This window comes from Eretmochelys imbricata, chromosome 5, assembly GCF_965152235.1.
Source record: "Eretmochelys imbricata isolate rEreImb1 chromosome 5, rEreImb1.hap1, whole genome shotgun sequence".
NCBI classification, from domain to species: domain Eukaryota; kingdom Metazoa; phylum Chordata; order Testudines; family Cheloniidae; genus Eretmochelys; species Eretmochelys imbricata.
The window spans coordinates 118,966,914-118,990,448 of record NC_135576.1 but is presented as its reverse complement, the minus strand read 5'-3'; the positions used below and the strand labels follow the sequence as shown (position 1 = coordinate 118,990,448).

Sequence of the window (23,535 nt, the reverse complement as noted above, 5' to 3'; positions counted from 1 at the left end):
CATACAAAATGAAATCAAAGACTACCTACTTGAAACTTCTTTTTTGGATGGGATAAGTATTGCTGGTAAATCATATAAATAAATGTGCTGCTAAGATTTGAATTTACTAAGGTAATGGCCTAGTCCAAATTTGGTTGTGTGTGGTGTGTGTGTTTAGTTTGTTTGTTTTATTTTTTTATTCTACATAAACTGTGCTGTAAAATATTATGTCTTCTCTGTAAGGTTCCCTGGGGGAAAAATCCACCAGTCTACCAAGTACTGTGTGTTACAATGGTCAGAATTACCCAAAGGCACCATTACCACAAGACAGTAAAATCAGATAAGGCACATTATGTGCTGGTCTATATAAACTCCTGACTTAAACATCCATGTGAGTCTTTGGAGGAAGGGGATGGGTGGGATGACCTGCTTTGGTTTTGAGTTTTCTTGCTGGGTTGATTATTCTGCCCTTTGAATATGTTAATAGACAGTTTCCATTTGGTGGGAGGAACATGCAGGTGCTTAAAGGAGCTTGTGGTCTTGCTGAATTTGAAGGATTTGTTGTGTCTTTAATGGATTTAGAAACACAGGAAGTGTCATACTAGACCGGACCTGAAGTCCCGCTAGTTCAGTATCCTCTCGCTAACAGATGCTTTAGATGCACACTTTGCAGTAGGCAGATGTGGGATAATCTGCCCCCCCCCCCCATTAGTTCCGATCCTAATCTCTTATAGTTTGAGCCTGGTTTAAATCCCAAAGCATGAGGTTTAATATCCCTCCCAAAACTTGTTCAGGTTAGTTATAACAGCGCTGGCTATTCTTGTCACACACGTGTGGCAGGGTGCGTGTGCCCCCTTTTGAAGGGTAGGCACTTGTGGAAAGCAGTCTTGTTAGCTGCCATGCTGTGGCTTGCTGCATCTACTGCTGTCCTTCGCTGATGGTTATCCTGGCAGCCTGATTGGCTGCATCTAGCTCCTTCCCTCTGCCTGTGCTTTTGGAATAAGTTTCAGTTTCCTTTCTGCTGCTCTGCTTAGTTTCTTTTCTCCTCCTCCCCCCGGTGGCTTGGACGTTTTTCCTCTTCCCTCTGAGTCAGCTGACTTTCAGTAAGTCTCCGTCAGTGGTGAGCTTGCGCCGCCGAGGCTGTCCCCCTCCTCTTGGAAAGGTCAGGGGGAACTTGCCTTCCCTGATTTCAGCCTGCAGCCCAGAGCAGGGGGCACCACCATCCACCTGCTGCAGCTACAGGGCGCGTGGTGCCGAAGGGTTTTTCGCTCCTTGGCAAGCGTGAAGCCAGGGCAAAGGATGAAAAGGAAAGCTGGGAACTAGTTCTACAGGAGTTCAACTAGCTCAATAAACTGGAGCACAGATGACTGCGGAGCAGAAAGCAGGCCTGCGGTGCTATCGGCAGTACATTGAGAAGATACTGAATCCTGCCTATGTGCTGGGCAACATGAAGGAATGGCTCTCTGATGGTGAGATGCTGGGCTTGCTGTGGGTGGGGGCTCTGGGCATGCTTTAGCCAGGACATCCCTGGCTCGCCATCCCTGCTCCTCTCATGAATGCTTCTCTCCTGGAGAGCAAGTGGTGGGTGACAGTTTTGCCACTTAGTGGGGTTTTCTGTTCTCTTCTCCCCTCTCACCACTTCTGTTTGCCCATTCTGTCTCCTCTTTAATTACATCCTGTCTAATGAAGATATTTCTATTGAGTATTGGTTTTTCAAAATGTTTTCGGCCAAGTACAGCGAGAGTTGATGGTTTGTCCCTTTAATCTGTAAAGATAATTAACCTCCGCTGTACCCTGCAACTCTCTACACTGCTCCTAAAATGCTTGAATTACGATATAGCTTTAGTTTTCCTCACTTAGCACCCACTACTGAAGTCATTAGGAGCTTTGCCATTGACCTGAATGGATGCAGGGTCAGGTCTTTAATTCTTTCTGTGCTGTATTGCCCATAGATCTAGGATTCAAATGGGAGAAAGGAAGCAGGAGATGGGAGAATACAGTTTCCCTTGTTAAATTGATGGTAGCTTAATGCATATAGTGAGGGGACTGCAAGGAAGAGGAAGTTTCCGTTCTGAAATTTTTGAGCTTTGTATATGACATCCTGTACTCTGGGCTGAGTCTTTCTATTTCGGTGCTTGGTTGCTCTGTCTATACCTGGCACTGTGTATCTGGGGAAATGAACATTCATTGCTGCCTGATGTACGAGTTTGAAGTGTCAGTTCCCGCTTTTGGGTAGGGACTACCTTGATGTTTTCTCTATAGCACCTAGCACAATGAGTCCATTACTGGTGCTCCAGTGTGCTTCCGCAATACAAATAGGTGATGATGGAACACCCATGTATTAAGGAATGCTGCCGGTTTTTGCTGGTGCACGTAGACTTTGGCAGATGACAGCGGCAAATGGGTTAATGTGGTGGTACTCCTCTCAAAACACAGCTTTGGGATTAATAGAAAAGTATTCGTCTAATGCCCCAGAATATGATAGGTGCCTTACAAATCATATGAAATGCAAGGCGTGTGATTTTCAAAGCCAGTTAGCAGATTTAGCCACACCGCTCAGTGACCGACTCCTTGGCAACGGGTCCCCTGTTCTTTGCAAACAACTCTTACCTCAGACCTGACAAACTCATTACACCAAACACGTGTATTTATCTATAAAGAGTAACAAGTAAGATATCTACAGAAAGCTCTTAATTTGCAAAATACATGGTCTTTGTGTATATATGGGTTGTATTTAAGGAATATTTCTATTGAATGTATGCTTTATGGATATGAAGTAGAAATTAGTCACCAGGGGATAATGTGTGTCAGTGGTGGCCTGTTCAGGCAAGAGGGGAAGTGTCACCCTGCACTGTTTAGCTAGTGAGGCAACGCAAGGCTCAGTTTAGCCTTGTGCAATACTAAGGCCTGGTCTACACTAAAAAATTAGGTTGACATAACTACGTCACTGAGGAGTGTGAAAAGTTCACACCCCTGAGCAGCGTAGTTAAGTCAACCAAAATCTCTGTGTAGACAACTTTAGGTCAATGGAACAATTCTTCCGTCGATTTAGCTATGGCCTTTCAGGGAAGTGGATTACCTTCGTTGATGGGAGAACCCCATTGCATTGGCATAGAAGTGCCTATGCTGAAGGGCTACAGCGGTGTACCTTCTGCATTTGAAGTCTAGACAAGTCCGAAGACTTTGAATGGAAACTATCAGAGGCAAATGCAAACAACTGAAACCAGTTAAAGGTAAAAAGGGAACTTTACAACAAGATGGGTTCACTGTCTGTGAAAAGAAACATAAAGATGTTATACTGATAACACAGGAGGGAGAAGCACTCTGCATCCATTCACTGAGGGGGGCGGAACCTTTGGAGCGCAGGGGTGCTGTCCTTAACATTTGGTTCCTGGTTTTTAAGAAACCAGCCAGTTTTGCAAAAGACGGAAATTTGGAGGGTTGAGGGGGTGGGGCGGGGGGGGGGGGGAGGACTTTCTTTGTTAGACTCAAGTTCGCATTTTATTACTTTCGTTTTCTATCCTAATCATTTGTTGCCATCGCTCTCAGGTCTATCAGATATCCGTGAAATCTTTACTGTTTCTTCAACCTACTTTTGTTTTATTATAAGTGCTCACAAGTGCTGTGTGGTATGCAGGAGCCACAGTTTAAGATAAAACTGGTAAATTGGGGTACTGTGTATATTTGAGGGCAGAGGATCTGGGATATCGGGGACTAGCCAGCATCGGGCTGGATATCACATGGAAATGATTCAAAGGGCCTCAGGGATTAGGGTGCATCTATTAACCTACAAACTGAAGTTGGTTGGCATAGCCTAGAAGACAGGGCTTGGGTGGCTGAAAGGCTGGTGGTACCAGGGAGCTGACACCCAGCTACCCCAAGACAGACTCCCTCTTGCTGGAGGCAGGGAGTAGGCTGACCAGATGTCCCGATTTTATAGGGACAGTCTGGATTTTGGGGCCTTTTCCTTATATAGGCTCCTATTTAGGCCCCCCACCTCCTGTCCCGATTTTTCACATTTGCTGTCTGGTCACCCTAGCAGGGGTAACACAGTGCCTCACAGGCTTGGATTCCCCAAGACTTGCATTAATTTCAGTGAGACTTGTGTGACCAAATCCCCCTTGGCAGCTTTCTCAATTTCAACCAAGAACTTGCAGTGTGAATTTGGGTTTAATTTGTGCATCTCCAGAGATTGTTTCCCATTCATAAAGTGTATATGCTTCCTCTCCTCGCCTCTGGAAGTGCAGTATAAAGCAGATACCCATTGTGTAAATATACCCAGGAAATATTTGAGCACCTGCAGCATTCTGCACCAGGTGCAGTCCCCACTGCTGTCCACACACCAGATCTACAATTTTGACTTATTCATATCTGATTTCACGCTAGATGCCAAAGAGAGAATTCAGACTGAAGAGCAGAAGGAGGGGTTGACTGCTGCTGCGGCACTCTTCGTTGACTCTCTATTGCAGCTCGAATCAGAAGGATGGTTTCGGGGATTTCTAGATGCACTGAATGCAGCAGGTTTGTTTTCGTTGGTAAAGCTGACGATTTTCATTTCCCCTGCTTTTTCATGTCGTGTGTGTGAATTTATTGCTTGTGAAAGGTGCTGGATTGACCACCCTGGAAAGTGAACGCCTTTTTAGTTCCATAGATCAAATCGTAGCAGTACAAGCTTCTCCACTAATCCATCTTGTAGCTCGACGGGTCAGCTTGGAGGTTGAGAGCAGAGGTTAAATTGGGCTGGCTCATGGCAGCTTGGTGAGATAGGACATGTGCAGACACCTGTACCATTCTGTGTCCCAGAATCTTCGCTTTTTTTAACTCAAAAAAGCCAGCCAACAAAAACCCAAATATTAGACCTCTAGCCCTTAGGGTTGCAAAGAAAACCTGCAAAATGTGAACCATGTAACTGATGCAGTGACATCTGCAGACAGCCTGAGACAGTAACTCTGAGAGGTATGAACTGCATCAGTTCCTCAAAAGCCGAATTAGGACAACTTAAGTCATTATTGTTTTCTGTGCTGATCAAAGCAAGAAGTTTATATTACGAGGATCTGGGCAATCTGCTTTTAGTGGCATCTTGTTTTGGTTGGTAGAAGCTTGTGGTGGTGGTGTGTGGTGTTTTTTTTTATAAAACTTAGGAGAATAGCTCTAGAAAGAAAACATGATTTTCATATCCCAGACTGTTTGCAGATATTGTCAGTAGGAAAAAATCTTTTTACTTGTGAATTGAGGAAATTTGATCCATGAGACATAATAAATGGGGAACCCCAACATTATTAGTCTTTTTTCAGAGTAAAGATCACATTCAAATGGTCAGGCACAAAATAAATACATAGACGTTTCCCTTCTCCCTTTGATGGATTTACCTATAAAGAGTAATATTGTTTGCAAAATCTAAAATGACAGTTTAAATGTAACACTCTTCTTTTAATTTATCAGCATTGTATTTCATTTCCATAGCACTGAGGTGTATACAATGCTATATAATGGATGAGTTTGTGCCAAATAAGGAACAGATCCCTGCCTTGAAGAACTTATTTTCAAATGGTCTCTAAATGCTCTGATATAAACACCAGCTGTCGTGTGTAGGGGGAAGGACCAGAGGTTTGCTATAAGGTAGCATTTAAAACCCTCTGACCTGAGAGAGGAGAGCTCCTCTGATCTTAATATGATGTAACTCTTGATTAACTCATAAATATACAATGTACTTTAAGTTAGCTTGCATGCAACCGTCCTGTTTGATTTTTGGAGATCAGTAATTCCACCTAAAATGTAATTGTTAAGCAGGCATGAAGGTAATTTAATTGTTTGCACAGGCAACTAAGTGAACTGCCAAAAATATGTATGCTCTTTGCAACTTCTGTATGATCTATACAGAGAGCCCCACATTGCACTTTCGATTTTTGCTGGAGGACTTCCATAGAAGTTAGAGATTGAAAAGGCCCCATTAGGTTTTCCTAAAGCAGGATTGTTGCCTACTCTGTATATGTAAATATTCTGACTTAAGCAGTTTCAAGCAATGAGGCTTCTACCCTTTCCCCTGGAAGACTATTCCACAGCCCATCTGGGATTAAAAAATACCATTAAATCTACACTGCCACTGTATAAATCAGTATGTCTGTATGTATAACAATGTGTTCAGATCTTGTCTGATATCTTCAGAAATAGAACGGGTTCAGAGATTGACAGTGAAAGTGATTTGAGGCCTGGGGAGACTCCATAAGAGGAGAGAGTGGAAAGACTGGGGATATTTAGATTCAAGAGAAGATGAACAAGAGGATGTAGCAAAGGTATGCAAAATAAAGAAAGGCATAAAGAATTGAATTGGGCATTCATAATTCTCATAAGGCCTGATTTAAAACCCATTCATATTAATGGGAGTCTTTCTGTTGACTTTAGTGGCCTTTTTGGCCAGACCCCTGGGCTGGGATTTTTGAAAGTGCCTAAGGGAGTTAGGCACCCAAATCCTATTGAATTTGGATGGGAGTTATGTGCATATGCCTCCTTTAAAAAATCTCAGCCTTAATACAAGAATATGGGGACATCTAGTGAAACTGGAAAGCTACAAGCATATAAATGATTAAAGGAAACACTTTTTACAGCATGTATAATTAACCTATGGAACCCATTGTCACGAGATCACTTTGAAGCCAGGGGCTTAATAGGATTCAAAAAAGGATTAGTCATTTATGTGGATAGTGAGAATATCTACAGGTAATTAACATTTGCATAATATATGTATAAGGGGTGTGAAGCCTCATGCTTCAAAATGTAAGCCAGCTATTCATTGCCTAGGGATGGGAATAAAGTTCCCATATGGGCAGGTTATTAAATGATTGTCCATTATGGAGGTTTAGTGCAGCTTTCTCTGAAGCATCTGAGAGATTGCAATAATATAAGTATAGTACCTTCAGGGTGTGCCAGCTTTCTTTCACACTAATGGATTTTAACTCTTCCTCTCATTGGCACCCTTACTTACTAGGCTTCTTAACTTCTGAAAACTTACTTTCATGAAAGCTATTGCTGCATTCTTTGAACTCATTTTTTATTATGCAATAGTGCAGTTGCTTGTCAATTGCTCCAAGCTTCCTTCTTCATACTTTTTTATAAATTTGTTATCAGTAAGAAGTGGATCCAGGGTAGCTTCTCCTTGGGCTACAATCTCTAATTTCTGAATCTTAAAGCTGTGTTCCATATAACTTAAGAACATCTTTGTCCGCTTGGCGGTATCTGTGGCCCAGCTGATAGGAGGGTAGTTTAACCCTCTGCCCCCCCAATGAGTGCTTTCAGATCGTCTATATTGCAGGATAAACATTGGCTCATGAGTTCATTCTCTCTGTTCCTGTGTTGGTCTGTAAAACATATTGATGGTTTTGAGTCTCGGACTAAAAAATGACCGTTTAATTGAGAAGCTCTAGCTCCCCTATGTTTTGCAACAGGGACTTGACATTTGGCAGGGGATCTGTCTGGTGTCTGCAATGGACCTTTGGCTGTTCCCAGGAAAAACCTCCCAAATTTGGACAAGTTTATAAACCTTTGAAAAATCTGTTTGCACATGCCCAGTAGAGGCTTGTTAGAATTTTGGCAGTCCAAGTCTCTGAACATTCAGCCTGCGTGGAGCATGTTCCCTTACATGCTGATAGGAACTGAGAGAGAACGGGATTGTTGCCCCCTTACTAACATTCAGTGGGGGTGTTTTGGTTGGCTAGCTCCCAGTACTAAAAGGGGAAGCGCCGATGGGGAATCAGGAGCCTGAGACTGATGGTCCCCAGAAACCATGCGGAGAGGCCAATGCTCCAGGTCAGCCTGATTGACAGGGCGGGCAGGCTAATCAGTGAGTCAGGAGGCCGGGGGGGTCCCGTCCTCCATGTGAGCTGGAATTGCCAGGGTCAGACAGAGTGGGGCTGAGCTAAGGAGAGAGCAGGGGCCCAAGCAGAGCTGTGCCAACCAGAGGGGCTAGAAAAGCAGCCCAGGAAGCAGGTCAGAGCTGGGAGCAGAGTTACAGAAGCAGCCCACGGAGCAGACCTGTCCAGGGTTGCAACCTGAGCCGGAGACACAGCCCAGGGAGAGAGCAGATCCCTGTGCTGGGAGCAGAGCTGCAGCCCCAGAACCAGGTGTGGTGAGCAACTGGGGCCAGCCAAGGGGGAACTTGGGCAAAGGGCCCAGCGCAGAAAGACACCCCCGGCCAACGGTCCTGGCAGGCCAGACTGGGAGGGGGATCTTAACCCGATGGGGGGCTGACGCTGGGAAGAAGGGTCCCACCACCCAAAGCCCAGAGGCGTGTGGCCACCACCATTGCAAGTGTCCAACCTGCAGCACAGCCAGGGCCTGAGAAGGAGGCCTGGGACCTACAAGGAACAGACTGTGAAGTGCCCTGATGTTCCAGAGACACTGTTCGTTTGTAATGTTCCCTGCCACAGAACAGGGTGGTGATTTCCTTTTAACCTTTCCCATTTTTCCTTATTCATTTTTTTTTTAAATTAATTGTTAATTAAACAACTTGCGTTTGCTTTAAATTGAATAAAATGATCAGTGGGTCATAGAAGTGCCCAGTGCAGAGAGAGTACCCCAGAGTGGGGACACCCTGGCCCCTGTCCTAGGTGACCATAGCAGGGTTGGGGGTCGAGCCCCCCAGGAATCCTGGGCCCAGCCTTGTCGGGGCTACAAGGACTCTCTCAGACAGGGGAGTGGAAAGGGAGCCCTCAAGGGCAGGGAGGCCTTTGGGTAAAGGAAGTGGGAGCGAGGACTCGGATCCTTTCGCTAGCCCACTTCACCGGGGTAGTGCAGAAGCCAGGAAAGTTCCCCACAATAGCAGGACCATTCCCCCGCTTACATGCAGACTGGAATGTGCGTGGTCCCTCCTCACAGAGCAATTGAGCACGCTTGTTCCCAGAGATACCTGGACTGAAGACTTTCCCCATAATTACTCTTCCTTGCCACCAAGATCAGTTGTGGCACTGGGTACCAGCACTAAGAGCAGGGATACTCTCTCCTGTGCTCTGAGGGGAAAGAGGAAGCCGCTTGATGTGAATGTAGAGGAGTGAGGAACGTATGGGGGGAGAGAGACGCAGGGAGGAAGGGCAGAAGATGGGGAAGAGGCTAGAAACAAGGAGAAGAGAGGGGCCGTAGCAGAAGTAGGATGGGAGAGGGGCATGAGCAGCGATAGGAGCTGTGGCGATGGCAGAACATCCTGAGCGAGGCCCAGGTCCTGTGGGGGAAAATAAGACAGCATCAGACTGTATACATACCAGGGGGTTGAGTTAAGGTTGTACAGGCAGTATTAATTTTGGTATTTCCTAACTTTTCTTGCTTGACTTTGCAGTCTTAAAACTTCTTTAAGATAGGGTGCCTTTTCTGGGGTGGGGGGGGTATGGTCTTTTTTTTTTAATGGAGCAGTAAGGGTAACCCAACCCCCTTTTCAAAATGTGTTTGCAGTTCACACAGTAGCTCTTAGACAGTCCTGGGTCAAAATATCTGTTTTAATTAAAAGCGGTGTTTGCTGGTGTAATTTGCCCCATCCCTTTTGTCTTGAAGGTTACACTGGTCTGAGAGAAGCAATTGAAAACTGGGATTTCCAAAAACTTGAAAGCCTGGAAGTACATCGACAGCTGCTGAAACGTATAGAAGCTACGATGAGAGAAATTGATGCAGAACAGATAATTCCTTTCTTAAACACTTGTCTCATAGACCGAGAATGTGAAGAGATTCTGCAGGTATCATTTCAAAATCAAAATTGCAACTTGATTTGCAGAGTTTACAGTTCTATGATTGTGTAGCCCTGACTGTGGCTTCAGATATGTTTGTATAATATAGAAACTAGGGATGTCAAACGATTAAAAAAAATTAAATTGTTAAACAATAATATAACTTTTTTATTATAAATATTTGTGGATGTTTTCTAAATTTTCAGATATATTGGTTTCAGTTACAACACAGAATACAAAGTGTACAGTGGTCACTTTATATTTTTATTACAAATGTTTGCACTGTAAAGATGAACAAAAGAAAGTGGTTTTTCAGTTCACCTCATACAAGTACTGTAATGCAATCTCTTTATTGTGAAAGTACAACTTACAAATGTAGAATTTTATTTTTGTTTTTTATATAACTGCACTCAATGTAAAACTTGAGTCTACAAGTCCACTCAGTCCTCCTCCTTGTTCAGCCAATTGTTTATGTTTATGGGAGATAATACTGCCCACTTCTTATTTACAATGTCACCTGAATCTGGGAACAGGCGTTCTCATGACACTACTGTAGCTGGCATTGCAAGGTATTTACGTGACTGACAGGCAAAACATTTTAATGCCTTATCCTGCTTTGACCACCATTTCACTGTAGGCTTTGTACTGTGTTGTAATTGAAATCAATATATTTGAAAATGTAGAAAACGTATAAATATTTTTGCATTTTTTTAATTTAAATTGGTATTCTATTTAACAGTGCAATTAAAATGGCAATTAATCACACTTAATTTTTTTAATCAAGTTAATTTGTTTTGGGTTAATCGCTTTAGTTAACTGCGATTAATTGACAGCCCAGATAGAAACAGGAACATGTGGTTTCTATTTATTTCTATAAAAAAGAAGCTTACAAGAAGTAGAAGGTTTGACATATGACCAGGGAAGAGTATAAAAATATTGCTCGGGCATGTAGGAATGAAATCAGGAGGGCCAAATCGCACCTGGAGCTGCAGCTAGCAAGAGATGTCAAGAGTAACAAGAAGGGTTTCTTCAGGTACGTTGGCAACAAGAAGAAAGCCAAGGAAAGTGTGGGCCCCTTACTGAATGAGGGAGGCAACCTAGTGACAGAGGATGTGGAAAAAGCTAATGTACTCAATGCTTTTTTTGCCTCTGTCTTCACTAACAAGGTCAGCTCCCAGACTGGTGTGCTGGGCATCACAACATGGGGAGTAGATGGCCAGCCCTCTGTGGAGAAAGAGGTGGTTAGGGACTATTTAGAAAAGCTGGACGTGCACAAGTCCATGGGGCCGGACGAGTTGCATCCGAGAGTGCTAAAGGAATTGGCGGCTGTGATTGCAGAGCCATTGGCCATTATCTTTGAAAACTCGTGGCGAACGGGGGAAGTCCCAGATGACTGGAAAAAGGCTAATGTAGTGCCAATCTTTTAAAAAAAGGGAAGGAGGAGGATCCTGGGAACTACAGGCCAGTCAGCCTCACCTCAGTCCCTGGAAAAATCATGGAGCAGGTCCTCAAAGAATCAATCCTGAAGCACTTACATGAGAGGAAAGTGATCAGGAACAGTCAGCATGGATTCACCAAGGGAAGGTCATGCCTGACTAATCTAATCACCTTCTATGATGAGATTACTGGTTCTGTGGATGAAGGGAAAGCAGTGGATGTATTGTTTCTTGACTTTAGCAAAGCTTTTGACACAGTCTCCCACGGTATTCTTGTCAGTAAGTTAAAGAAGTATGGGCTGGATGAATGCACTATAAGTTGGGTACAAGTTGGCTAGATTGTTGGGCTCAATGGGTAGTGATCAATGGCTCCATGTCTAGTTGGCAGCCGGTGTCAAGTGGAGTGCCCCAGGGGTCGGTCCTGGGGCCGGTTTTGTTCAATATCTTCATAAATGATCTGGAGGATGGTGTGGATTGCACTCTCAGCAAATTTGCGGATGATACTAAACTGGGAGGAGTGGTAGATACGCTGGAGGGCAGGGATAGGATACAGAGGGACCTAGACAAATTGGAGGATTGGGCCAAAAGAAATCTGATGAGGTTCAATAAGGATAAGTGCAGGGTCCTGCACTTAGGACGGAAGAACCCAATGCACAGCTGCAGACTAGGGACCGAATGGCTAGGCAGCAGTTCTGCGGAAAAGGACCTAGGGGTGACAGTGGACGAGAAGCTGGATATGAGTCAGCAGTGTGCCCTTGTTGCCAAGAAGGCCAATGGCATTTTGGGATGCATAGCGAGCAGATCGAGGGACGTGATCGTTCCCCTCTATTCGACATTGGTGAGGCCTCATCTGGAGTACTGTGTCCAGTTTTGGGCCCCACACTACAAGAAGGATGTGGATAAATTGGAGAGAGTCCAGCGAAGGGCAGCAAAAATGATTAGGGGTCTGGAACACATGAGTTATGAGGAGAGGCTGAGGAAACTGGGATTGTTTAGTCTGCAGAAGAGAAGAATGAGGGGGGATTTGATAGCTGCTTTCAACTACCTGAGAGGTGGTTCCAGAGAGGATAGTTCTAGACTATTCTCAGTGGTAGAAGAGGACAGGACAAGGAGTAATGGTCTCAAGTTGCAGTGGGGGAGGTTTAGGTTGGATATTAGGAAATCTTTTTCACTAGGAGGGTGGTGAAACACTGGAATGCGTTACCTAGGGAGGTGGTAGAATCTCCTTCCTTAGAAGTTTTTAAGGTCAGGCTTGACAAAGCCCTGGCTGGGATGATTTAACTGGGGATTGGCCCTGCTTTGAGCAGGGGGTTGGACTAGATGACCTCCTGACCTTCCGACCCTGATATTCTATGATTCTATGATTTCCTTCTGATTAGAAAAATAGGCAGTGATGTGTCCATAGATATGACTGCAAGTGGGACCTAACTGTTGCATCAGGTCACAAAAAATTTATTTATCTGTAGGATAACTGGCTGTAGCTAGTACTATCAGTTGCCCACTTTTATCAGCACAAGATTGAATCATAGGATTTTAAATGAAAAATATATACTGTATGTAAAAGAGGAAACCAATTTGCTATGCCTTTCTGTCAATCTAGACCATCTTAAGAGTTATGAAAATGGATCTTACAGGATTGTTCATGTTCCTATCAGTGGATAAAAGGGTTTGAAATGCAAGTTGTAATTTCTAATATGTGGATTTTGGTTAATATTAAATGTGCTTTTTTCTAGATAAAGGCCCAGTCCTGCAAACACTTATGCACTAGAGAAGCTTCTCTTCCCAAAGAGCTCTCGAGAATGGGGAGCCATTCTGTCACTCCTCTTCTGTGTGTGTGTGGGTGCATTAATGTGGCCAAAAGGATAGAGCAGAGAGTCACAAAGCTGATATAGACCTTTAGTGGGATACAGATGTGTTGTAGTAATGCTATTTAAGAGAGAAAAATGAAGCTCTTAAAGCGGATTAAGTTACGCTTTGCTAGACAATTCAAAATTACAGCTTCAATTGGGCCTGCTATGGTAATTAGTATCCCCTCTTTACAGACTGTGGAACTGAGGAACAGAAAGCTGTCCTAGACCTCCATCCTGCAAACACCTAAGCACATACGTAACTATACAGTTGCAAGTAGTCCAGCGGAGTGCAGTGGGGCTGTCTGTGCGTGTAAAGCTAGGCACGTGCTTAAGTGTTTACAGGATCAGAACCGTGGTGTGCTCTACAGTTTTATGTAGCTGCACAACAGAACTTTAAAGAGCTTTCCCCTGTAAAGGCTCAACAATGGTTTTCTTTTGAATGGCACACTTTTTGATATTTTGGAAGCAGTCACAAACTTTGCTTGTGCATTACGCAGGTCAGAGAACTGAAAGGCAGAATGGCTGGTGCAGTAAAGCTCATTGAATGCCTTTCTAGGTCAGACAAGGAAAACTGGCCCAAAACCTTTCATCTAGCTCTAGAACGAGCAGGATATGACCCAACAAGCAAACTGTGGAATATGAAAGAAGGTAATATGCAAATTATTTTTACCATATTCTGTGCTTAAGGTTCTGCTGTTGTACCTGACATGAATAGTCTTCAGGAAGATGAGATTACCTTAAAGGGACACTGAGCTTGATTCTTTTCTTTTTTTTCTTTTTTCTTTTTTTAATTTACTCAGTTAAAAAATGTGTTCTGGTAAACAACCCTGTAATTTTTTTTTTTTTTTTTTTTTGGTTACAGCTAAATTAATGATAGTTCTCTGAGAAAACTGCTCCAAAACGCAAAATATAGGGGGAGCAAGGAATATTTAGCATATGCCCTCAAACTAGTCAGAAATAAATTGTGGACTGGTACAAGGAGGAAGAGGAGGTTGAATAGGCTGCACTTTTATGAGTGTGTGGCACTTCTAAAATCATGGGTCTCCACAGTCATTTGTCTACCTTGAGCCCAGTCTGGACAAGGCATTTTATTTTTACCTTGTAGACATTAAGGCCAGAAGGGACCATCATGATCATCTAGTCTGACCACCTCCGCTGCCAGTAAACAACTTTCTTTCCCAATAAGATTCAGCATTGTGGGAGAACCACTTTCCTGACCTGTCAAACGTATGACATTTAAAGTGAAAAGATGGCTTAGATGCTTGCCTTGCTGTTGTTCAGATAATGATGAAGAGATGATGGAGGACCAGAATGGGAACAGTAGTGCCTTGGACATAAATATACAGTATTCCGAAGAAGCAGAAGTTCACAATTTCAGTGAAAGTCAGTGTTCTCCTTCAGGTAATATTCAGCAGCTTAACACTCTTCTAAACATTAGAACTGTGCAATCTTTTGCACTTTTAAAATCTGTGTGTGGTGTCCTTAAAATGGCTCAAAAGAAGATAATTGTAGAAAATAGAGCCTTCTGCATTGAGTTTCCTACTTCCTGGTTTAATTGTTTAACTTCACTGTTTGCTGCTAAAAATGCCCAGTGCCTTGGGCATGACATGCATCATGCGCTGCCCCTTGTTTACCATATACACTTACTGGAAATCTGGTGTTTCAGAGGAGCACCCTTATGAAGGGGTTAAAATAGTGGAACTCAATCCAGGGCTCTCCTCTGATTTGAGTAAGTCACCACATGGCTTAACTGGTAATTTAGATAAACATTAGCATATCGATCTGTGACCTGACTGGAACAAAGCTAAGGGAGCCCTAAAATACTGCTTGTTTTCTTAACTGTTTTGACAAATGTTGATTTGTGTTATCACTAGCTATTGGTCACAAAACAATAACTAGTAACTCTGACAGAGCAGCTCTTCAGTTTTTAAAGGCTGGGAGCTCCTGGATTAAAGAGAACATTGAAAGGTGTAGGAGTCGGTAGACCAGAAAGAGATTAAAAGAAGACCTATTCCAACTGTACGTAGTGTTCATACAATCTGTTTTGGGGAGACAGGGTCAGACATTTTTATCAGGTGCTATGCTTCCTGGCGTGAAAAGGTGGGTCAAGGTAAGATCAGTGTTGACTCTGCCAGCAAAGAGTTTGAAATGAGTTCATCTGAGGGAGAACAAATAGGCTTTACAAAATGCCAGCTTGTAACACACAAATCACTTAAAGTTCCAGTCTGGTACATGGTCGGTTATAAAATCTTTTCCCTCAAGGGTGCTACTCATGTAATTTTAGATCATAACCATATATAGGAGATAATGTGTTCTAACCAAAGCATTAGTGTATCCATTTTATATAATGGATCATGTTCTTCACCACAGCATATATTGGGCTTTGCTTATTTATGTTCTAGAAGTTTCTCAACAACCTATTTATGGACCAAAGAAGCCTAGAAGTTATCAGATGGAGCTTGCCCGGCCTGCTGTCAGTGGGAAAAATACAATCATATGTGCTCCTACGGGTAAGAACACGTCTATACCCAGTGTTGAGGTTTTTGTGTTGAGAAGTGCTCTCTTTATTTTGCTGTGTGGTGTGAGAGGGGATGGCTAAGTCAGGGGGAGGGGTGAAGAAAGTCTGGAGGAGGGGGATGGACACCACAACTTTGTCTGTTTAGGACAAAGATTTGTCACATTTTCCCATCAACCTTTTATTTAAAAGCAAACTACCCATTAAGTTTTTAATCCACAGTGATTATAGAGGAGCCCTGAGGACTCACTAGTTATGGTCATGCAGAGACAGTGGGTGAGGTTCTGTGGCCTGCAACATGCAGGACGTCAAAATAGATGCTCATGATGGTCCCTTCTGACCTTAAAGTCTATGGCATTTACAGCAGAACTAAAATCCCTCTCTTTTGCACTTTGATGTTTGAATGTTCCCTCTGAAATTTCCAAACTAGCCCTTCATGGGCCAATTACATTTTCCATAATGTTTGTATGGTGCAACATTTGCTAACTTTCACAGAGAAAAGGTTTAAAATTGAGACCTTAGAAATGTATCTCAAGACTCTGCTGGAGATTTTCTGTCTAAGTAAAGAGCTGCAGTCTCTACAAACTCCAGACCTCAGGGACATTTTCATGTCAGCTCAGGAACAGGTCAATGTTAAACTTTAACCATAAAACAGCTGTTCCCCTTCTGCAAAGAGTAGCTGACTGGGCAGTCAACTTTCACTGGCTACTTCCCTGAGATGCTGCCAGCCTGAATCACCAACTTCATTCCTCACAGCGGCTTTGGCTGGAAGAGGGGCTGTGGAGGGAGAAACTAAGGTGTATGGGAAGGGTGAGCAGGACTGTGTGGGGAGACTTGCAGATGAAGATACCATGGCAGCCGATATGCAGCAGTGACCTGATCCAGAGCTGATTGAAGTCAATGGAAAGACTCATGTTGACAAGCCCAGATCAGGTTCTCCCTGTTGTGAACCTCCTATAATCTAGCACAAGTCTGGCTGAGGGAGTGGACCCCCCACCTCATATACCCCCACAATCCTGAAGAATCATGATGTCCCTCCCATGTATCTCTGCTCATGTAACTGTTTTAAAAAAGAATGCAGTGGGGGGAAAGCTGTGGGAGGACAAAGGAGGACCCTGGAGCAACCCAGACTGTGCACTGGGAGTGGTGTAAGCGTGAGTGAGTGAGGGTCGTATGGAAGGAGTGCAGCAATACATGGCTTAAGGAGAAGAAGTGGGCTTCAAGGGAGGGGAGGGGGGAATAGAGAACGTTGGATCTGTGTGGGGCACATAAGAGTTAATGCAGCATGGATAGGGTAGCATAGAGACCCTTGTGTCAGGAAGTATTTGTGTGGTCTTTGTGCACTAATTCCCATATATAGTGACACTTTTTGTATTCCTAAAATAAACTCTGTATGCAGCAGTACACAAAGTAGTTACCAAAAGGTTGATATTCTGGCTTAAAGGAAAAGTTGGGAAAACAACAAGCAAAATTTAATGGACCTGAAACAGCTGTAATCTAATGAGGAACATCTCTGGATTTTACTTTTTTTCCCTCCCTTCTCTCTCCTTTTTTAATTTTATTTTAAAGTGTTTTGACATAAGCACTGCTCTAGAGAAACAAGCTTTTCATGCATTGGGGGGTTAACTCAAAACACAGTTGTGGGAGGTAATTCTTAAGAAGGTATCATTATTTAGAATGCTTCCTTGTTTATCAGTAGCAATCATAGCAAAGCCATAAGAAACTGAAGTGAAATGAAACAATCAGGGTTTGTGAAACAGAAGAGCACAAAATTGGTAGGGAATTTGCATCCCTTTAAACAAATAAAGCCAGTACCCTCTGAATGAGAGTTATCGTTCTCCCCTTCATCCGTTGCTTTTTTGTCAAAGGACTGTTATCATATATGGTAGATAAGTAGCCTTCTGTGCTACTGAGTCTGTTTCAGTACCAAGATCACAAAATAGAGAGTGATGCTAAGTATCCTGGATTCCCAACTCCATTCTAATGTCCATTCCTGCAGTGAGCTTAATGTAAGAACATGGGTTTGCCCACAAGGAGCCTTAAATTGTTACAGCTGCACTTGGGGGGAGGGAATATTCCAGCTTTTTGTTACTAATTCTTTGTTTTCATGCTTGATGTTTAAAAGGATCTGGGAAAACCTTTGTGGCACTTCTGATTTGTGACAATCATTTCCAAAACATGCCCAAGGAACAGAAAGGGAAGATTGTCTTTCTAGCAACTAAAGTTCCAGTATATGAACAACAGAAAAAAGTCTTCACGCAACACTTTGAAAGAACCAGGTAGGTACAAGTCCACACATGTAGTCTTCAGGTTTCTTCACTTCAGAGTTCCAAACCATAGAAACCATAGGTTCCTTTACATCCTCAAGATCCTAAATTTTTTGTTACACCATTTCAGGACTGTGTGTCTCAATACAGTTCTGGTAAAAAGTGTGGCCCAAACTCAGAAGATGAAAATACATCCAATCAAAAAGTGATCAAACTGACTTTGAGGTGTAATTGAAGCCTGCCTCTGAAAAGCAGCTACTTAGGTGCATCAGTATAGAGCCCTTGTATGGACGTATAACTTTCATTTAGGTTTAAAGGAGCTAATTGACATGTATCAGCAGGTAAGCTTCTCAGTGCTAAGTTCAGGAAGTGTTTTCTCTTTCTTTTCTTATAGCCTAGATCTTTGGCTTTCAGATACATAGGGGGTGGGATAGGTTTTCTGAATACGGTCCACTTCATGAGCAAAGAATGGTGGTTGAATGGATGATGCTGATTAAAAAATCCACTGTCCTAAACCAAACATGTTTCAGTTGGGGGAGTTGCAGGTGCTCAGGACCTCTGAAAATGTGGTCACCTATTTAGAGGCGTGACCCAAAGCCCATAGGAATCAATAGACTCTAATTGACCTTAGTGGGCTTTCAGACCCTGGGTATCTAACTTAAGGCACTCACAATTGAAGATTTTGGGCCTGAGTGCATCTGTCTTATCAAATATCACTATCGAACTTGATCCCCTAGGAGATCTTGCCCTATCTTCTGGCTTTTCCTGCTCTATAGGTGTATGAATGTGAACATACTTTGTATTAACAACAAGGAGTCCAGTGGCACTTTAAAGACTAAGATTTATTTGAGCATAAGTTTTCGTGGGTAAAAACCCCACTTCAGATGCATAGAGTGAAAATTACAGATGCAGACATAAATATACTGACACATGAAGAGAAGGGAGTTACCTATAACAGATTTGAAAGTAGCTATACTTGAACAAAAAAACTTCAGAAACAGACTTCAAAGAGAAACAGCAGAACTAAAATTCATTTGCAAATTTAACACCATTAATTTGGGCTTGAATAGGGACTGGGAGTGGCTGGCTCATTACAAAAGCAGCTTTGCCTCTTGAATTGACACCTCCTCATCTATTATTGGGAGTGGACTACATCTACCCTAATAGAATTGGCCCTGTCGGCACTGGTTCTCCACTTTGGGGTAACTCCCTTCTCTTCATGTTTCATATATTTATGTCTGCATCTGTAATTTTCACTCCATGCATCTGAAGAAGTGGGGTTTTTACCCACGAAATCTTATGCTCAAATAAATCTGTTAGTCTTTAAGGTGCCACCGGACTCCTTGTTTTTGTGGATACAGACTAACACAGCTACCCCCTGATACTTGTCACCATACTCTGTATTAATGTCACAACACATGTCTTTTCTCTCCCAGGTACAAAGTTGCAGGGATTTCTGGGGAAACGGCTGGGGATGTCTCTTCAGCAAGCATTATTGAAGGGAATGATATCATTGTCTTGACACCTCAGATCCTTGTGAATAGTCTCAAAGACGGAACCGTTTCTTCCCTTGCCATTTTCACTTTGATTATATTTGATGAGTGCCACAACACCATTGGGAATCACCCCTATAATGTGTTAATGACCAGCTACTTGAACCTTAAATTTGACTCCGCTGCGAAACAGCTGCCTCAGGTAAGGCCCAATCTAGGGGTGGGAGCATTTGAAAAACATGATACAGTTGAACCAGGACTGCCAGCTGAGGTTATGTTAGCTATGCTTTTGATCTTTATCCATTTTTCCTGCAAACCCCACCTTGCTTCAAATGTTAACCCTGTGTTTCACTCGGAGACTTCTGGCTCAGCCACTTTCCGAACAGCTGTCTCATTTTAGTTAGCAAGATGAGACCTAATCTTTTTAACTCCAGACTGTATTCTGATGAAGGGCTCATGGGAGGAAAGCCCATATTACAAAATATAATCCTTGATTTCCTCCTCCAGGACAGAAGCACAAGATTTGGGCCACAATGATTCAATTGTGACTTAATATTTTATAGCCTCTAAAAGTACATTAGGCTCTGTGTTGTCTTTAGAAGCAAAATTGACTATGAATGAGCCAGAATTGAAGTTTCTCCTAGCACTGGTGCAAGACTGGCAAGAACCTCTGGATCTTGAGAAGAATGTTGGGGATGGAGGAGAACAGAATGTAGTGGATCTTGCTAGCTTTTTATTCAAAATATCAATGCCAGTGTTCTTGATTTCTCCCACCTCTGCCTTCTCTTTACTAATAGGGAAGATCACTCAGGGGACTGTCATGTTACTGGCTGCTTCTTTTTAATGACATGCATGTAACTAATTTTGTATGTAAATGTGCTCAGATTGTTGGCTTAACAGCCTCTGTCGGCGTGGGCAGTGCCAAGACCCTCGAGGAGACGAAAGAATACATCTGTACCCTCTGCGCCTGTCTCGACATACAAGTCCTATCTACCATCAGAGAGAACACACAGGAACTGGAGGAGATTGTATACAGGCCCAAAAAATGTAAATGTTTCAGTAGGAGTGTATCACTGCTAAGGTCCTGGGTTAGTCTAGTGTCTGAGAACAGACTTAACTGCATCCCCGTTCAGGACAGCACTTCAATCAAATGCTCCAAATGAAGCAGCATGTGCTTGAGTCCTGTTAACTTCAATGTAACTAAGCCCACACTTTAAAAAAACAAACCAAAAAAAAAGTGTTAACCAATATTGCCTGGGATGGCTCATTTGTACGGAAGCATGACTGTTAAATTCCAAGACACAATCCTGTCTGCCTCCTGGGTGGTCGCTAAGAGTGGGCAGAGGGAGAGCACAAAAGGAGCTGTCCCCAGTGTACATGGCCTGAGGGAGGGCTAGATAGAATGACAGTCTGTGTGCTCCTCCGAGTGCTAGGGCAGAGAAGTCTTACTCCCCAAAGGTGGCTGGACTGTGGATCTGTGTCCCTTATAGACCTAACCCATGGATCTGACCGGCCGCATGCCAGGGAGTGATCTGTATGCCATGGGTGCTCTGCCTCTGCATGCCCAAGCCTTTTAGGAAGTGGTGTGCTTCCTGAGACCAAACGTCTCCCAATGCTCCCTGTAGGGCCGTGTGACTGCACTGTGCTCCCAAGAAGCTCCTAGTCGAGCCACTAGGAAATGCTGCTGTGTGACTGTGTGGTAACCAAGCCTTTACTGAGAGTTGCATGAAAGGAAATGAAGGAAGAGGAATGGACTGAAACACATTAGCTGGATGTTAGATGGGAATTTTCTAGAGCTGACGGGCTCTGTTTCCCCCCCCATCATTTCCTAGGTTTGCTTTTTGCAGGTAGTATTTGCAGTGAGGTATTGGTCAAGTAACATAATAGTACATTATGAATAGTAAACCTGAAATGACGAAAGTCCATTCTTTCTGCACTGATCTTGCCCATAGAATTTTGCCGGTGTAGACCTAGGGATTCTCTTTCTGTGCATGTATAACTCTGACGATAAAGGCATATCTAGGTCAGACTTGGCCCTTCCAAGGATCAAAGACACAACCAGAACAGATGTTAGCAAAGAACGGCTATGCCCAGTGTTCTTCGGTCCAGGCTCCACGTAACAGTTTCTCATGTTGTTTGATGGAGGGCCTGGGAATGTTTTAGTTAATCAGCTTTGGTTTGTGATCTATTGCTAATCACTTCATGGTTCCTTCTCGTGACTCTAGCTTTCAGACTAGTCGGGAAGCGCCCCCAGAACCACTTTATGGACATTATCTCCGTCCTGATGTCTGAGACTGAGGCCCTGGCAAGCAAGGTTTACCCAATAGGTAAGATTACACAGAATGCAGAGCAGTGGGAGAGAACTGGGGATTCATTCTTAGACTATATCAATAATGAACTCCTCTTAAAAAGAAAAGGAGTACTTGTGGCACCTTAGAGACTAACCAGTTTATTTGAGCCTGAGCTTTCGTGAGCTACAGCTCACTTCCACGGATGCATACCGTGGAAACTGCAGCAGACTTAATATACACACAGAGAACATGAAACAATACCTCCTCCCACCCCACTGTCCTGCTGGTAATAGCTTATCTAAAGTGATCATCAAGTTGGGCCATTTCCAGCACAAATCCAGGTTTTCTCACCCTCCACCCCCCCCACACACAAACTCACTATCCTGCTGGTAATAGCTCATCCAAAGTGACCACTCTCCCTACAATGTGCATGGTAATCAAGGTGGGCCATGTCCAGCACAAATCCAGGCTTTCTCATCCCCACCCCCCTTTCTCACCCCTCCTCTTACTTATTGCAGCAGCATTCATTCCTTCAAAGCTTCCTTCCCCTTTTTATTTTAGATTTCTTGTCTTCCATTTTCTCTTTTCTACTATCTCTTAGATGAAATAGGTTACACATGGAAAACAAGCTTTTTGCTTATCCTTCAAATTGTTTTAATTTGTAATGTCACCAATCATTTGACATGCCATGAAACCAGATTGCTTAGTCTGTCAAATAATTTGAAGTAAAAATACCAGAGCTGCCTTTAAAATGCAGTGAGGTGTTTTTTTTGTTTTTCCTACAGAAAATGTCCTGGTATGTGGTGTTTCTCCAGATGTTTCATATAAAACGAGACTATGCTAAAGGATCACATAATGAGGCCTTAGGCATATTTCATCTTGACTATTGCAGCATCTTCTTTTCCTGTCTCTGTGCTTCATCTCCCCCCCAACCTCTCTAGCCTCTCTCAAACTGCAGCTGAAACTTATCTTCCTCTCCAGCTACTCTGACATACACATGGTCTCTTCTGCTCCTTGAGTTCGGTCACTGGCTTCCTGTGTGAATTAAGTTCAGCCTCTTTGTCCTTTGAGGTGCCATATGGCACGGTCCTTCCTACATTTTACCTCCTGTGCTGCTTCTCCCTATTGTTACCTTGGACTTCTCTTCCTAATTACCTATCTTAAATGTTTCTGTCCCCCACTTACTGTCACATATGAGCACCGCATAATCTTCAGTGGTTCATGACGACCCTTGTGAAGATAAATTTTACAGAGGGGGAACCATGACACAGAGAGACGGTCAGAGAATGAACCAGGGTGGGGTAGCGACGGAGGCTGCTGTCTGTAGGACCCCAGACTCATTTGTTGCAGAATTTGGAAGGTGTGTGGTGAATGAGGCAGGGGATGGCAGGACTAGAGGGTGGATTCATAGCTGAGAGAGTTGAATGCCACGCTAGAGAATTGGATTCGGTGCCTGCCTCTGCCAGAGTTCCTGTTTGATGCTGGGCAAATAACTTAAACTTTTCACACGTGGCCTTGAATTGTGTGTTCCTCCTTACCTGGGTGCCCGGCTTGAGTCATCGGGGTTTGATTTACAGAAGCGCTGAGTGCTCACCGCTGCAAATGACGTCAGGGAGAGCTCTGGTCTGAACAGACAGTGCTACAAAGTGCTAAGTATTCTGAAAAATCAGGTCCTAGGAGTCTTGGGCTATGTCTACACTGCGCACCTTAAAACAATATGGCTGTGTTGCTGCAGCCATGCCATTGTAAGGTGTGCGGTGTAGCTGCTCTTTATCGCCGGGAGAGAGCTCTCCCAGTGCCAAAGCCACGCCCAGCAAGGGGTGGTAGCTTGTTCAGCAGGAGCCTCGCTCTCGTGCCAATGAAGCACTGTCCACACCAGTGCTTTTCATTGTGAACGCTTTCGTCGTTCAGGGGTTGAACCCCTGAGCAACGCAAGTTTTAAAGATGGAAGCACCAGTGTAGACGTAGCCTTGAGTTGGGTAACCAAAAGACGTGGC

At 43.5% G+C, this 23,535-nt stretch overlaps 1 protein-coding gene across 3 annotated transcripts in view; it reads left to right on the top strand.

The window, feature by feature from the left end:
- Positions 1-1,039: 1,039 nt before the first annotated feature.
- RIGI (RNA sensor RIG-I) overlaps positions 1,040-23,535 on the top strand; it is a 34,503-nt gene continuing 12,007 nt past the window's right edge. The window contains exons 1-10 of one of the 3 annotated variants that reach the window (XM_077817748.1): positions 1,040-1,448; positions 4,366-4,500; positions 9,517-9,695; positions 13,470-13,620; positions 14,254-14,373; positions 15,375-15,482; positions 17,613-17,766; positions 19,191-19,449; positions 20,132-20,294; positions 21,473-21,574. In XM_077817748.1, coding sequence (XP_077673874.1) covers positions 1,343-1,448; positions 4,366-4,500; positions 9,517-9,695; positions 13,470-13,620; positions 14,254-14,373; positions 15,375-15,482; positions 17,613-17,766; positions 19,191-19,449; positions 20,132-20,294; positions 21,473-21,574 — 1,477 coding nt within the window. In that variant the 5' untranslated portion in view covers positions 1,040-1,342. Of the gene's footprint in view, positions 1,449-3,083; positions 3,213-4,365; positions 4,501-9,516; positions 9,696-13,469; positions 13,621-14,253; positions 14,374-15,374; positions 15,483-17,612; positions 17,767-19,190; positions 19,450-20,131; positions 20,295-21,472; positions 21,575-23,535 lie in introns of those variants that run through there. The other 2 variants (XM_077817746.1, XM_077817747.1) reach the window with 2 other exon arrangements.